The sequence below is a fragment of the Pezoporus occidentalis genome, unplaced genomic scaffold (genome assembly GCF_034315485.1).
Source record: "Pezoporus occidentalis ecotype Australia unplaced genomic scaffold, CSIRO_AGI_Poc_V1 ctg287, whole genome shotgun sequence".
NCBI classification, from domain to species: domain Eukaryota; kingdom Metazoa; phylum Chordata; class Aves; order Psittaciformes; family Psittacidae; genus Pezoporus; species Pezoporus occidentalis.
In genome coordinates, this window is record NW_026914796.1 from 371,362 (window position 1) to 385,458 (window position 14,097).

The 14,097-nt window shown below is 34.2% G+C and overlaps 1 protein-coding gene across 2 annotated transcripts in view; it reads right to left on the minus strand.

Moving 5' to 3' along the window:
• The window catches only part of ITFG1 (integrin alpha FG-GAP repeat containing 1), an 83,880-nt gene that overhangs the window by 65,075 nt on the left and 4,708 nt on the right, over positions 1–14,097 (minus strand). For both annotated transcript variants that reach the window (XM_062626046.1, XM_062626045.1), the window contains exons 3-6: positions 13,410–13,555; positions 12,072–12,129; positions 11,410–11,484; positions 8,436–8,530 (exon numbers count right to left, since the gene is read on the minus strand). In XM_062626046.1, coding sequence (XP_062482030.1) covers positions 8,436–8,530; positions 11,410–11,484; positions 12,072–12,129; positions 13,410–13,555 — 374 coding nt within the window. The remainder of the gene's footprint in view (positions 1–8,435; positions 8,531–11,409; positions 11,485–12,071; positions 12,130–13,409; positions 13,556–14,097) is intronic.

The window sequence follows — 14,097 nt, forward strand, 5'->3', positions numbered from 1 at the left end:
ATAAATATTTGATCACTTAATAAAGATACATATTTAAAATATATTACCTATAAGTTATAAATATATTAAAACCTGGTGATGTTTAAATGTATATATATATTAAGCAAGAAAGATTAAATACAAAAAAACCCACAACCTCCCCTCCCTCCAAAAAAAAAAAAACCCAAACAAAAAAACCCCCAAGAAACCACACCACCAACTATTTTTATCACCAGATACTATTCTGTATAATCAATACACTTTCGGCACTGTTCTGCATTTTATAGTTTCTGCACAAATTAATTTTGTGTTACGAGCTATTAAGTGCTGGATATTATATATGCACGCTGAAGAACTTTTCTTAATGGTAAAGAGAGACAGACCTCAAAGCTAGAAAAAGTATAAACATTTTTGACTTACTAAAAATATGACTTTTTGACTTACTAAAAATATGACTTTTTGACTTACTAAAAAATTAAAATGCTACCAAACATGTTTATATTCTGTGGATGCTGAATTAAGCAACAGATATACTGTTGACAAGAGTAGAAAAGGAGATGGAGAAATATTTCAGGCTTAACCCTACTTTTCGGACACAGCCATTGTGAGCTCACTCCAGTGTTGGTGAATTACTCATAAGAGAGTATGGATGGTTACTGTGTATCACATACACATACATTTTGTAAAAACATGTAACAGATTTGCAATGGATTTTTCTTATGCATTTGAAAAAATAAAAAGTTTTTTTCCCACTCTTAGTCTGAAGCATATTACATCAGGTTTTCTCCTCCCTCATTTAATCTGATTTTGTAATAAGTGTAGAGAAATACCGAGAAATATGGCTGCACAGGGAATTGAAATAATGCAGGAAGGCAAGAAATGACAGGTATATAAAAACCCAGATGTTGGGACCAGAATCAAAAGTACCTTTAAAATAAACATTAAACTAAGTAAAAAAAAAAAATAAAAGGGGTGATGTCACACAATTAATAAATTCAAAGAATACATTTAGCTAGCTGCAGTGTAGAAGGAATAATTCAGGATACTAAAATGCAAGTCAAACTACAAAGAGCTAACAGAAATATGATAACTTAAAACATTTAAACTGTTTACAATGTTCAATATGCAGAAGTGCTTACAGATTTAACATCTTTGTTCAGCTGCTGTACAAACCAGGTCCCTTAATGTGAACATTTGTTCCGCATTTTGAGAGAAAATAGAGCTATGCTTTCAGATTCTTACTGGAACTACAAGAAAATAGCAATAAAACATAACTATACAGAATCTGCTTCGTGTTCTCTTCTGATTATTCTTATTTTCCTTCACTCCTGAGTGTTATAAAAACTGCTACTATTTATAGATGGAGGGTTCATTTCACTAATGACTGATTTGACCTTTCTGTTTAATGTCATAGGGCTTTATTTCAGAATTACACTCCTCAGCATCTATGGTTGTCTTCAGAAGCCACCAGGGCATGATCAACATTCTTAAGTTACAGCTTGATTTCACATTTATGTCACAGAAGTTTTAGTTACTAAGTAGGGAAAAAAACCGCAACCAACCAACCCTTCTTTAAAGGCAATCAAAATGCACAAAGTATTACCCGGTTAGCACAGGCAGACATGTATGCTCCAAACATGCCTAAACATTTTTTTTTTATTAATGCGGCAGAACAGGTGTGTGTGTGCATGCTTTTTAACTAGCAGTTACCTGTGGATATGAGCTCTCCTGCTTGTATGTCTCAGTACACATAAATTATGTGCTGATGTAAAAATCTCTGCATTTTAGTGCGCTGACAGCATGGGAAAGGCAACAACTGTATCAAAATCATTAAATGTCATAAATCCTAAGGTCAGGCAAAAGGTAACTTTTCTCTACAATAGAAAATTTCCTCTATCTACATCACAGATTGACCCACCCGTAGGAAAAAAAGTATTTAAAAGCTAGATTAAAAATGTTATTTACAGTTGATTCAGTTCTATGTATACAATTAGTTGTGCAGTAATTTTAATACCCACAATTTTGTACAAAAAAAGTTAGTGTAGTCAGGTTTATTTCTCTACAGCAAGGAATCAGAAAACCAAACCTGATAACAGAAGCACAAAACTCTTCAGTTTTTTGAGCAGGCAGAAAAACTCTCTACCATATCATATTCAGACTGGTTTGCAAGTTGGCATTAGTAGTGGAGAAAATTAATATATGTACTGCCTACCTACAGCTATATACAATATAGATAAAGTACCAATGCTAATGAGTTTGCTGTTTACTTGTCATGAATTTTTGGTGCTAGTTACACCAAAACCTACTAGTGAAGGAACCACACCTTCCAGTAACAACTTCCTCTGAAAAATTTAAGCAAAACAAAAGGACTTTATATGCTCCAAACAAACTAATATGTACTTGCAAATTTTTAAGAAATGTGCTTATAATAAACAAGGTTGTGAATTTACCCTGTTTTTCAAATGGGTCTTTCATAATTTAGTAAGTGGTTACTGGAACTATTTAGTAAAGCTGATGATAAACAATTATAGACAACATAGGCGCTAAAGTCCCTTTCATTATTAAAAATTACTATAGAAAGAATCCATATGTATTAATTTTAAAACATCACAGGGAAAAAATTATATTTATACTGAATAGTTATGCTTCTGAACAGGCAGAGCAGGTGGAACTATTCCTCTGGTTTTTAGCACTTCACGCATGAGTTTTCTTACAGAAATTTCTGTTTATTTTTAGAATAAAGGCACCAATATTGTTTCAAGCAATAGAAGATGACCATTCAGTATCAAAGCGTGCTTTTAGAATCCATTTTCACATTCATGCTTTCTCAACAAAATGCTGTTTGAGGCATATCCAATTTACTTCTTACAAATATTAAGTTGTGAATTCCCACAAAAATATCATATTAGTACCTCCTGGTGTATACAATTTTATCAGTAAAAATTTTCAAAAAGAATAGCTTTTGAGACCCTTCTTACTTCTTTTAATTTTAAAATTAAACTGTCAAGCAGATAACACAGGTCACAAGTTGGTTTAGAAAGACTGGGGAAAAGTTAAAACAGCTATTCCTTTTCTCAGGAAGTCTCTGCTTGTTCTTTAATTCTCTTTGTGAGGCAAGCAATGAGTAACAAAAGTGATATTGTCAAAGTAGACCAAACTCAGCAGCATGAGGAGATGCAGCTAATTTGAGCAATTCTGGTTTCATCTCTTGAGCAGGAACTTCCAGTGGTACTGAACACTGTGCAGGACTAAGTGGGAAATAGAGGTAACAGGAGATCATGTCACATAGAGCATTTTTAATTAGAGATAACAAATCTGTAAGTAATAAAAGCAATAAAAACCAAAGAAAACTTTACAGAGACAGATTAGGATTCTCTAAAATACATCTTATTTATCTTTCATGATACATTTTTGCATCCGTTATTTGCTGTAAACTTTCAGGTAAGCTCTCATAACAGAGCTTAAAACAGTTAAGAAATTAAAAAATGTACCTGTTCAAGAAATAAAACAGTGCTATGGCATTATTGAGTATTTGTTCTGGAGGGAAAAAAAAAAAGGTAGGGGGCAAAAGCAGAGAGAGCAATTTAACTTCCAATACATACACACACGGTTTTAAAATGCCACTCAAGTTTTAAAAGGCCAGCTCATTTGTTCGCAAACATACTGAAAGTGGTTATTTTATTAGAGAATAAATGCAGATCTATTGTATTAAATAAGTTTTAATGATAATATAACATGCAGAGAGGCTACAAGCTTCCATCAAGAGGAAACTCACCAAAAATATAATCAGTGTATGACATTAAGCATTGCCATGCCTTCAAAATTCAGGTTGAAATGGTTACAACAGAAATATCACCCATGATTTGAATGACTGGTAGAGAAGAAAACTATCTACATTTATTCATTTAAACTAAGAGGTAAGAATTAAAAAAAGCACACACTGTAAATGTTCTGGTACATTAGGTTTCGAGATTCCCAGCACAAAACAATATAAGAAAATTAACCATCAGAAATCACTACAGAGACTAGCAATTAGCTTATAGCAAGCTGTTTCTGACTAATGCTTTTTCCACTTAAGCTTTCCCAAAATCAAATTTATGATTTTTCCTTCATTTTATATAAACAGCTCCTGAGTTATCTGCAATTATACACACCATGTGCTAGCGTTCAACACAAGGCAGGTTGTAAAAGCAGTATTTCAAAAATTTGGACGCATGTAACCATATAAGACAGATTTAACACATTAGCTATTTTTTTTTAGCATTCAAGGATACATTGCCCGATGTACAGTATCATGTTACAGTACGAGTCAGAGTCCAAGCCAGTTTGTCTCACACGTTCGAATGTTTTACAAGTATCTGTGGGGTCATGGCCTGACTTTTTGTTAGGAGGCTTGTAACTTTGAGTGCATACAAATTTATTGTTTGATAATAATTACTTGGGGAAAAAAAAGATTAAGTACTACAATTTTGGCTTAGAAAGACTGCATTACCCCTAAATGAACATCTGATATTTTAAGATGTTTGAAGTAGAAACAATCAAGTTAACTTATTCAAGTTAACTAATCAGAAAAAAATTTACATGTAGCAAAAAATAACTGCTACCCTAAAAGTTAAATACTGTACAAATACTTCTTAAGTCATGCAATGTAAATTTTTCATTTTGAGGACATGATGTTTGTAAGAAAGACTTCTTGAAGAGGTTGCTTTGGAAATGCTCACCTGGAATTTCATGCTTTATAAAATACACCTGCTGTTAATCTGTTCAGACAAGCCTATTATTACTAGCTTCAAGATTATTTTCTTAAACTAGCTGTCAAAACTAGCTCATAACACATGTGAGTAAGTATTACTATCCTATCAAGAGCCACAACAGTATCTTCTTATTTTTCAGTCTCAGTGCACATACAGAAAGTGACATTGACGGTAGGTAGGCTGACTACATCACTTCCAGACTTCCTTTCCAACCTCAGCCGTTCTGTGAACTAGGTATTCCTCCCTGGAGCAACACGTTTAATATACATGCAGAAGACACTTGAAAATGTTTCATTTACTCCATCTTTACCTGTAAAGCACACATAAACCGTTTGGTAAAAATTTCGTACTGCAAATTTTTGCATGGATTAAATAAAATTCCTGGCCTACTCAAAATTATTTATTGATTTAAACATTCTAAGAAGTCAAGATTTCTACATGAGGATGCTGTTTTTAAATAAAACAGCAGTATCATCATCTGAAACAGCCTAGGTTTTATCTCACCAAGAAAGATTATCTTTGTTCTGTTTAGTGGATTTTTGCATTATAAAGTCCTTACACAGGCTTTCATGAAGCACTGTTAGGGATTAAAAACATCTTTCTGAACATGTTCTCATATAATAAAAATGCAAAAACAATTCAACTTTATTTTTATCCGGAGAAAAGCATGCCACTTAAAAGCTCTCTTTTGAAGGATTAATGCCAGCAGGTTGAAAATGGGTTAGGCAATAAACCAGCAAAAAGATTCCCAGAGAGGATTTTTTCTTTTTTGATGTCAAGCACATTTTAAATCTCCCAAGCTTTTTATAGAGTTGCCAAAAATAGTCCAGCTAAAAATCATGGAATTGGCTGCATCTATTACAGAAAACAAAGAGTCCCAAAACACTGCAGAATATTAGGAAAAGGTCTTAATGAAAAAACAACCCAGAAACCCAACAAGTAAAGATGGCATATTCTGGAGGTTTGATTTTCATCTGTAAGAAAAACAACAAAACAGTGCATCCATTTTAGTATCATTGCCTGTGAGCAAATACACTGAATCTTTCAGTCAAAATGTACCACAGCAGCATCAAATGGACAACAGGATTTCACCATGCAGACTGCTCCCCTGCATCCACATCAATGCCTCCCTCTTAATTAATTTAATTTTTTATGTGTACCAGGACCCATTCTTAGTCAAGTTTTGTTCCAACTCAAGAATGGTAGCGCAGGTGAATACTGAGTCAAAGAATCCTTTTCACTAGTTCTACCTGAACCAACCTGTAAGTAATAGAGTCCTCTGAGAAATAACAGCATGATTCACACTCCTCTTTGATGGTGTAGTTAGGCTGCACTGCCCCATCTAAACTGACAAAGAACAAAACTAAACAAAGATGAGAGCATTTAGCAATCTTCTGAAAAGTCTATTCAGGCTGCAGAGCAAGACAGAACTAGGCATAGGCATACTAAAGCAATATCAGCACCTTATTTCGGCCCTGTTTGGCAGAACACATTTAGAATCACAGCATTGTCAGTACTGTATAGATACTTACATACAAGGCTGGGGGGTTTGTTTTGCTTTGTTTTTTAATTTATATCAGCTGACTACTTTTATGACTCCTGCTATGAGTCACCTGCCCCACTCTGTACAAACACAAATTAAAGGAGACATGGAGAGAACACTAAACGGGTATTTTTTGTAAAAGGCACAACGAGACTCAAGGTACAATTTCATGCTTGGTTAAAGGCAGGCTACAGCTACTGCTACTGAAAGAGACTTCAACCTTCTCTCTGTGCTTACGTTAGCTCTGGCAATCCTGAAGCTGCACAGCAAGCTAGATCAGCTTAACTCAAGTGAAAATGAATTGCATTCCATGCCAGCCACGGTTCTTGAGCAGTTACTATAGCTGATTTGAGGGAACTGCCATAAATGTGTGGACAGGACCAGATGACTGGTGGCTTATCTCTTTGAAAGCAGGTAGTTTTGCAATAACTTTTCAGTCACGAAATATAAGATATCACTGATAAGCTATTATTTTTTAGCAACGTGTTCCTTGTGCACAGTTGGTCCAATTTTCATAGGGACAGTAAAAAAAAACCCAACAATCTACCATTTCCATCTTGGAAGAAAAATACTATTTTAAAGAAAATTATTGTATTATTATTATTTTCTCAAGTTTTCTTCTCAGAATGACTTCTCTTCATAGAAACTTCTATTCATATCTTGATATATGAATATAGATGGGAATCCATAAAAGCTTCTAGCACTCCCCATACAAAGATTCAGACTTTCTTTTCTGCTTCACAGAGGAACTTCCATATGTAATTAGTACTAACTGGAACTCTCTGGACATTCTTTAGGCTGTTAGCTGCCATAAAAGCCTGTGTACTCTTGCAAAAATTGCTCAATCTGTGATTTATCTATGGAAGCAATTTTGAGTTCCTATATTTACCTACCTATGAGTTTAGATTTAAATATATCAATCTTCAAATGCTACTTGGAAAGTTCATCTATGCTGCCCATGCCACTAAAATAAAATTCCAAACTGTTTTTAGAACTAGATGTGTTAGAATTGCTTATAACATTACACTCATTATGGTAAGCAGCTGTATATTTAATTTTCCAGTTGGAATTTCCACTTGACAGCTTCATGCAGCAGTGTGCCAGAACTGAATATTAAGGTTTATCTATGAGCTTAAGCAATTAACTTAATCCCCAACATTTATAAGCATCTTAATTAAAATTATGGACTCTTTCCTCTCTTGTTCCCATGCTACTAAATAGGACAAAAAAATAAGCTCTCTTTCCAAAACTACCATATATGAATTGACATACATTGCACATCTAGCAGAAGATAAAGCATTTCAGAATTGATTTAGTGTGGAAAAAAAAAAGTTTAATACAATAATTAAATGTGCTTGGAGGTGTGAACCAGGTATTTAAGTGATAAACAGATTCATTGTGTTAATCGAAGGCTAAATTGCATTGTGTATTTCACAAAAAAAAGCCACCCAAAATTAGAATAAAAATACCCAAACAAAAAACAAAGTAAAACCACAACCACCAAAGGAAGAATACAGTTTAACTACACGAAAAGTTGTCTATAGTACTTGTTTTTGAACACTGAATTGTAAATAGCTTATTGCATTGCTTGCATACTAAAAGAAGAATAAAGTCTCACATGCTATTTTCTCAGTGATAAAATTAACAAAACAAAATTGAATGAAGTCATATTGCGATTCTCAAGAAACAAATCTTAAGTCCAGTCTTGAAAACATTCTTATGAACAAACTACAAAACTGTTTTCAGATTCAAGATGAAGAAAATGCAGACCTGCTTTCAATTCCAATTCCACTGCAAACTAAATTAGTACAGCATCAGGAAGAAGAAAATGCTTTAATGGTAAACACAAAACAATTCAGAGCAATAACTGGAATACCAGCTCCAATTAAATTACCATCAAGAACTAGAAGATATTACCAGGCTCCTAATTTTGGTAGTTACTGTTTTAAAACCCAGAATTTTCAAACCACAGATATTAAAATAAAATGATTTAAAATAAGAATTAAAATATCAGAAGTAGTGAAGTCATATTCATTACAACATTCCAGAAGTGACTTCTTACAACCATCATAAGATATTAGAAGGAAACTGATATACATTACATTGTATACTCAGTGATAAATATTTTTAGGAAGGTATTTAATGTTTTTAGGACTTACCAGCAGTGAAGTCACTATTTAAATCTATAAACGCATGAGAGTGTGGTATATACATTTTACTTTGAGTTTCCAATGCAGCATGCCATGATAAGTTCCTATAGGCAATAATAAAAAGCAATACATTTCATCAATGCTTGGGGACTGGTGATCATGATAACAGACTTTAAAAAAAAAACCTGAAACTTCAAATAAAATTGAACAGAAACCATGTTCTCCTAATACTAAGCTAAAATTCCTACTTAGCTTACAGTATACTAAGTGACTAGCATAATTGCTTGAAAGGTTCTGAGAAGGATGATTCATAGCTCAGGTGTTTCAGTTAGATTTTATTAACTTTCTAAAGGATTTTTTTTTTTGTACACAGAAAATTGTCAGTTCCACAAAATGAAATTTAGTGCCTAGACTTCAACTGTAAATCTTGAGACACTGATTGCTATCCTCTCTAGTTTCCTCAAGCAGTTTTGTTATCAGTACTTCTGAAATCTACTTTAGGATTAATAAAGATGAGCAAAAATGGACATAATCACATGCTGTTAGAGCAGCTCATTGCTGCGTGTAACTGGACTTTATCTGCAATCACTTAAAAAAATCAATACAAGAATTACACTCTCACATTTTGATGACCTGCAGGCTAATTACGTCATTTCCCACATAGGCCATACATTTATTTATAAACATACTTGCCCTAATGGTTTGTGCTCTAAAAATGACTGAACTTCTACCAAACCTTCCTATTAGCAGCACATTGGTATATAACAAATCTGTCTAAAGTCATAGTGGTTGAATCATCAGATCAGTTACTTTCAGAGTCCTTAGCTAATACACTCCGAAAAATCTCAATATAGAATCATAGAATAGTTAGGGTTGGAAAGGAACTTAAGATCATCTAGCTCTAACCCCCCTGTCATGGGCAGGGACACCTCACACTAAACCATGTCACCCAAGACTAAACCATGTCACCCAAGAATATGCACTATACAGTAGCAGGACAGTGATATGACTACAATCTAGAATTCTTCCTTTATTCCAGTGACATTGTATACATATTACTGATGTTCTAATGACTTTTAAAATGAGCCTGTGACTCATTTATGGTAAGAAACAAAAATGCTTCTGACTACTTCCCAGAGATCATAGAACTTAAATCTTGAAAATGCTTAAAAGAATCACTTAATCTTAAAGAAATAATTAAATATTTTCTATAGGCTTTTCTATGCATTCCATTCTGAAGGTAGCCAAGAAAGTTATATAGCTCTATAAATTCTAAAATATTTTAGATTAAAAATAGAAACATTCTAAGCAGATGACATATAACTGTTGTCCACAAACAAGAAATTGCTTATGCTGTTATCTATAACACTCAAGTCTTATTGAGCTGTAATGAATATTTGTATCCCAATACTAATGAACGATTTCTTCAACAAAACAGAACAAATCTCTCAAATTTTTCCATCTCTTCAAAAGTTCATAAAACTTTTCAATATATAATCATTGCAAGGTGTTCAGAAACACCCTTGTCAATTTGAAACCTGTGTTCCATAAGCAATCAATTTAAATAAAAGTAATGGTGATAAAATTCAAGTTGGGATTAAAGATCAAAACCATACTGCCAACACTGCTATAGTTGCAATTTACACATTTAGATGTTGTTTACCCTATGCCACTTCTGAACCATCTTGGAGGGAAGGAAAATTAGCCAGTCAGGCACAAGTATAGATTAACAAAACTCACTGACGGTTGTGGGGTGGTTAAAGCCTTACTTCAACATTTTTTTAAGGGCCACAGAAACACACAGCAGAAAGCTGATACATTGTTGCCACAGAGACAGCACAGTCATCTTATTGATTGCTTCAGTGGTAACAGAATTCTTCTTGAAACAGTATCTAAAGGAAGCCACATAGGAATGCAAAGGTTTCTTAACACACCTTTGCTTTTAAAAGAAATGTAAGTGTTGCATTCATGCAAACTGTGCGGCCAAAGCCTGGATTTCTCCTGAAAGGCATAGAGCTGCAAGTTTCTGTTAACGCTGCTAAGTAACAATCAAAACAGTAGGTTCCACTTAAAAGCTGCAAAATAGCAAGCTAGGAGATGCAAACTTCTTCAAACAACCATTTTAAAGGCCCGATCTTCTAAGAAAACACAAGCCCAGTACCTAATTTCTCCAATAACTCATTGGAAATTATCTGTTACCAGTCAAAAGCAAATAGTTCAAAATGTTGAGAGTAGTTTTCATATTCTTCAGAAAGCTAAGAACAATGTGTTTGACATTTACAATCCAACTCTCATCCTAAAAATAATTCCTGCTCTTTTGAGCACATTCTTTAACAACTAAGGGAAAAATCTTTAAATCAGGGAAAGAATTCTTCTTCAAGTATCCTCTCTTTAAGGCCTTTTTTCTTTTTCAAAGAACTCCCAACCCACAACACTATTGATCAAGTTCTTTCTTACAAAAGTCAAAGACTGAACATATGCAAAGTTCAGTTTGGCAACAGTCACAGAAGATGTACAAACCCAAATTTTTAGTTGTTAAGAAAAAAAATTAAAGTCATCTGGCTCAATAATGTAGCTTTCACTAACTCAGAGTCACACCAATTAGTGTCATCATTGCTCTCAGAAGCCAAAGCTTTCTGTTCTTTTAATCAGATTACAGACTTCAAAAGCAGTATCAGGAAAACTGATAGAATGTGAACTGTCCTGCTCTAGGGTCCAGTAGTGTCTTTAACAAATAACTTATAACTTCTTTCCAAAAGACAGATTCAAAGTTCCTTGGCATCTTGCCCAATATTAGAGATATTGCTACACTTTAAAAAATTAGATGCAGAGTGCCACAGAATGTTTAAAGATACACATGGAAATGAGAAAAGATTCATGCGTTTTCACTTCCAGTTAAAATATGAGCTTTATGGCTCTAGGAATGGAAGTAAATGCACAATGTGTAAGTTACGAAATTTATGTAAATAAACACTTAGCTTACCCGCCTATCAGTATCTGTGGCTTACTTGAATCGCTTGTCACACCAAAGACATCAGGAATCAAGTCTCCATTAAAGCTGAAAACGCAAAACTATTTCAGTATCACTTTAGCCATTATAGGAGTTGAAATTAACTGTTCTTAAGTTAAGTTGAACTTGTTTAGCTTTTTCCCCTCAAAGTAATGATGACTTTTCAGCTGTGTAGCCTTTCTGAATTTTGGCTCTTGTCTGAGCTGCTGGTAGCTGTATGCTTCTTTCAGTATTTTACACTATGCAATACATTTGATTTTCCAGCTGTATTTTCCAACCCCACTCTTCTGTCCAGCATTTAACAAAGAAGTTAAGTGCAGTGTGAAAGGGATTATTTGCTCAGCCTGATAAATCAGTAAGGGTTTCGCTTTACAAAACTCAACAAAAACTGAATGGCTATTTTTCTGCATAAAACAGAGTACTAAAATTAAAATTCAGTTACTATTGCCAGGATGATGTAATAGACAAGACTTGTAAAGATGGTTTGTGTTTTGTCATCTTCTGTTACACCACTCGACATTACAAATACAATGCTCCTCTTAAAGAGCATGTGTTCTAAGTTTCAGCATTAAATATATTTAAGTTGCTCTTAGTCACCATTAGAAATGCTTTCTTAAAAAGTAGGTCATACTTACTCCATTACTAGAGGCTCATCATGAAAAGTCTTATTTAACATAGTTTTATGATTAAGATCTGAAAACAGAAAATATTACTTTGATTCAGTTACCAGTATCTTATTACATTTGTGTTTTTAACTTAGACGTAATCCAGTTCAGAACTGCAACCACACAGGCAAATGAAACTGAAATAGTTGGGCTGAAGACAGTCTAAAATCTAACAAAAGGCCTCTGTTTAACATTTTGTCACTGTAAAAGCCATACTTAATCATATACACTGAGTGTCTGAAATAAGAATTAAAGGTAGACTGCCTAAATGGGAAGTGAAGATTTTAAGTCCTATTCAGGTTATATCATCTCTGGGTTCACTTTTACTGGTAATCCAAACTCCTTGCCACATCATCTGCATTTCCTTCATCTCTCCATATTTCTCTTCTCTCCAGTTTCCACATTTTATGCAGTACCCTCTATTGACTTAGCTGTCATACTTCCATTACCCAAGTAGGCACCATATTCTTCCTCAGTAACCTCGCTACATACCATCCACTGCCTGAATTTTTAACCTCCGACTCCTTTTCTAAGCACCATATGCTCATTTGTGCCTCTCACAATATTTGATTACCCAGAAGCAAGACAGTATAAATTACTGTGCTACAGATAACTCCTATTCTCTTAATCCTTGAACCAGTGCACTTTCCCAGGCTTCTTTTTCACCTCTCATTAAAGCCAGAAGCAATGGTATCTAATACCATCCTTGCCTGAGCTGTAAATATTTTATAACACAGTTATTTATAATAGTCATTGCTTAGTTTTTGTGGATTTGAGAGTATCTGCTTTTGCTTTCCATCCTCCTTGAAACCCAGAACTCTTCCCAAAACCATTTCCTAGCAAAGTTGACAGAAAACAGGAGATTGCAAGAGTTCACACAGTTCATGACTCTACCCTAAGACAGAATCAGCTATATCTATTTATTTAGGCATGATATTTTTAATGTTCATGAACTAAACTTTACAACAGGTTCTCAGCACATTTTAAATCAAAGATAAGAGATAATCTTTCTGAGGCTGACACGCCCTGTGGAGAAGCCACAAGAAGCAGCTCTTCAGTTAGTAGGTTACTGTTAAACTGTAATAGTTTGGTTATGTCTTTTGCTCAATAGAGTTGAAAGAATTTGGCTTTGTTCTCTTTCCTTAATTACTGAATACAGTTTAAGAGCAAGATAACAGCAAGGTATGAATCCCTATTACAGTTGTTAAAACAATTACTACACTGCAAAATGAGTTTTAACTTTCTGACAACACTTTGAATTATTAGGAAGTCTATTAATATTATTAATAAGCAATTTTAGCAACTCACCTAATGTTTGGTTGTGCCCCCAGAAAATAAACACTGAAAGTTCATCTCTGCCATGATTTTGTGCCCGGGTAGTCAAGAGCACATCCATTTGTGAATCACCATCATAATCTCCAGGAACTACGCTGGTTATGGTAACACCGAGAGATCTAGAATTTAAAGCAAACAAAAAACCCACATGCAAATAACTGCATGATAATTGAAATTGTATTTGTGTGTTCAAAGGCTTGCTTTTTTATCCCAATTGTTATGAGTTGGTCCAGTACAATCTGGGTTTTTATAAAGGCTTTATCTATTGCAAAAGGAACTTTAAATCAATATTCTGCAGGCTGTCTTCCTCTAAGGAAGGAAGACATTAGCTCTAAAATTTGGCTAACAGGCATTCCTCTGCCACATACTGCTTGGTAATGCTGTATAGACTTCAGTAAACCTTCACTTGTTGTAGAACCAGTCTTCAAAAATATGTTGTGGTTGCATTCCAAGAGCAAGACCATAACACAACAGGAGCAGTTTAAACAGCAGAAGTCAGACAGGTAGCGGGATCTTTTTTTTAAGGCAATGTCATCTCCTCCTATCTTCTGCCACATCCTGTCTCTCCTCCCTATATTTATTTGTTCTTTCTATCTTTTTTTTTACTTGGTTACCCACTCCAGACTTTTTTACACATGCAAACATTGATCATTCTGTTAAA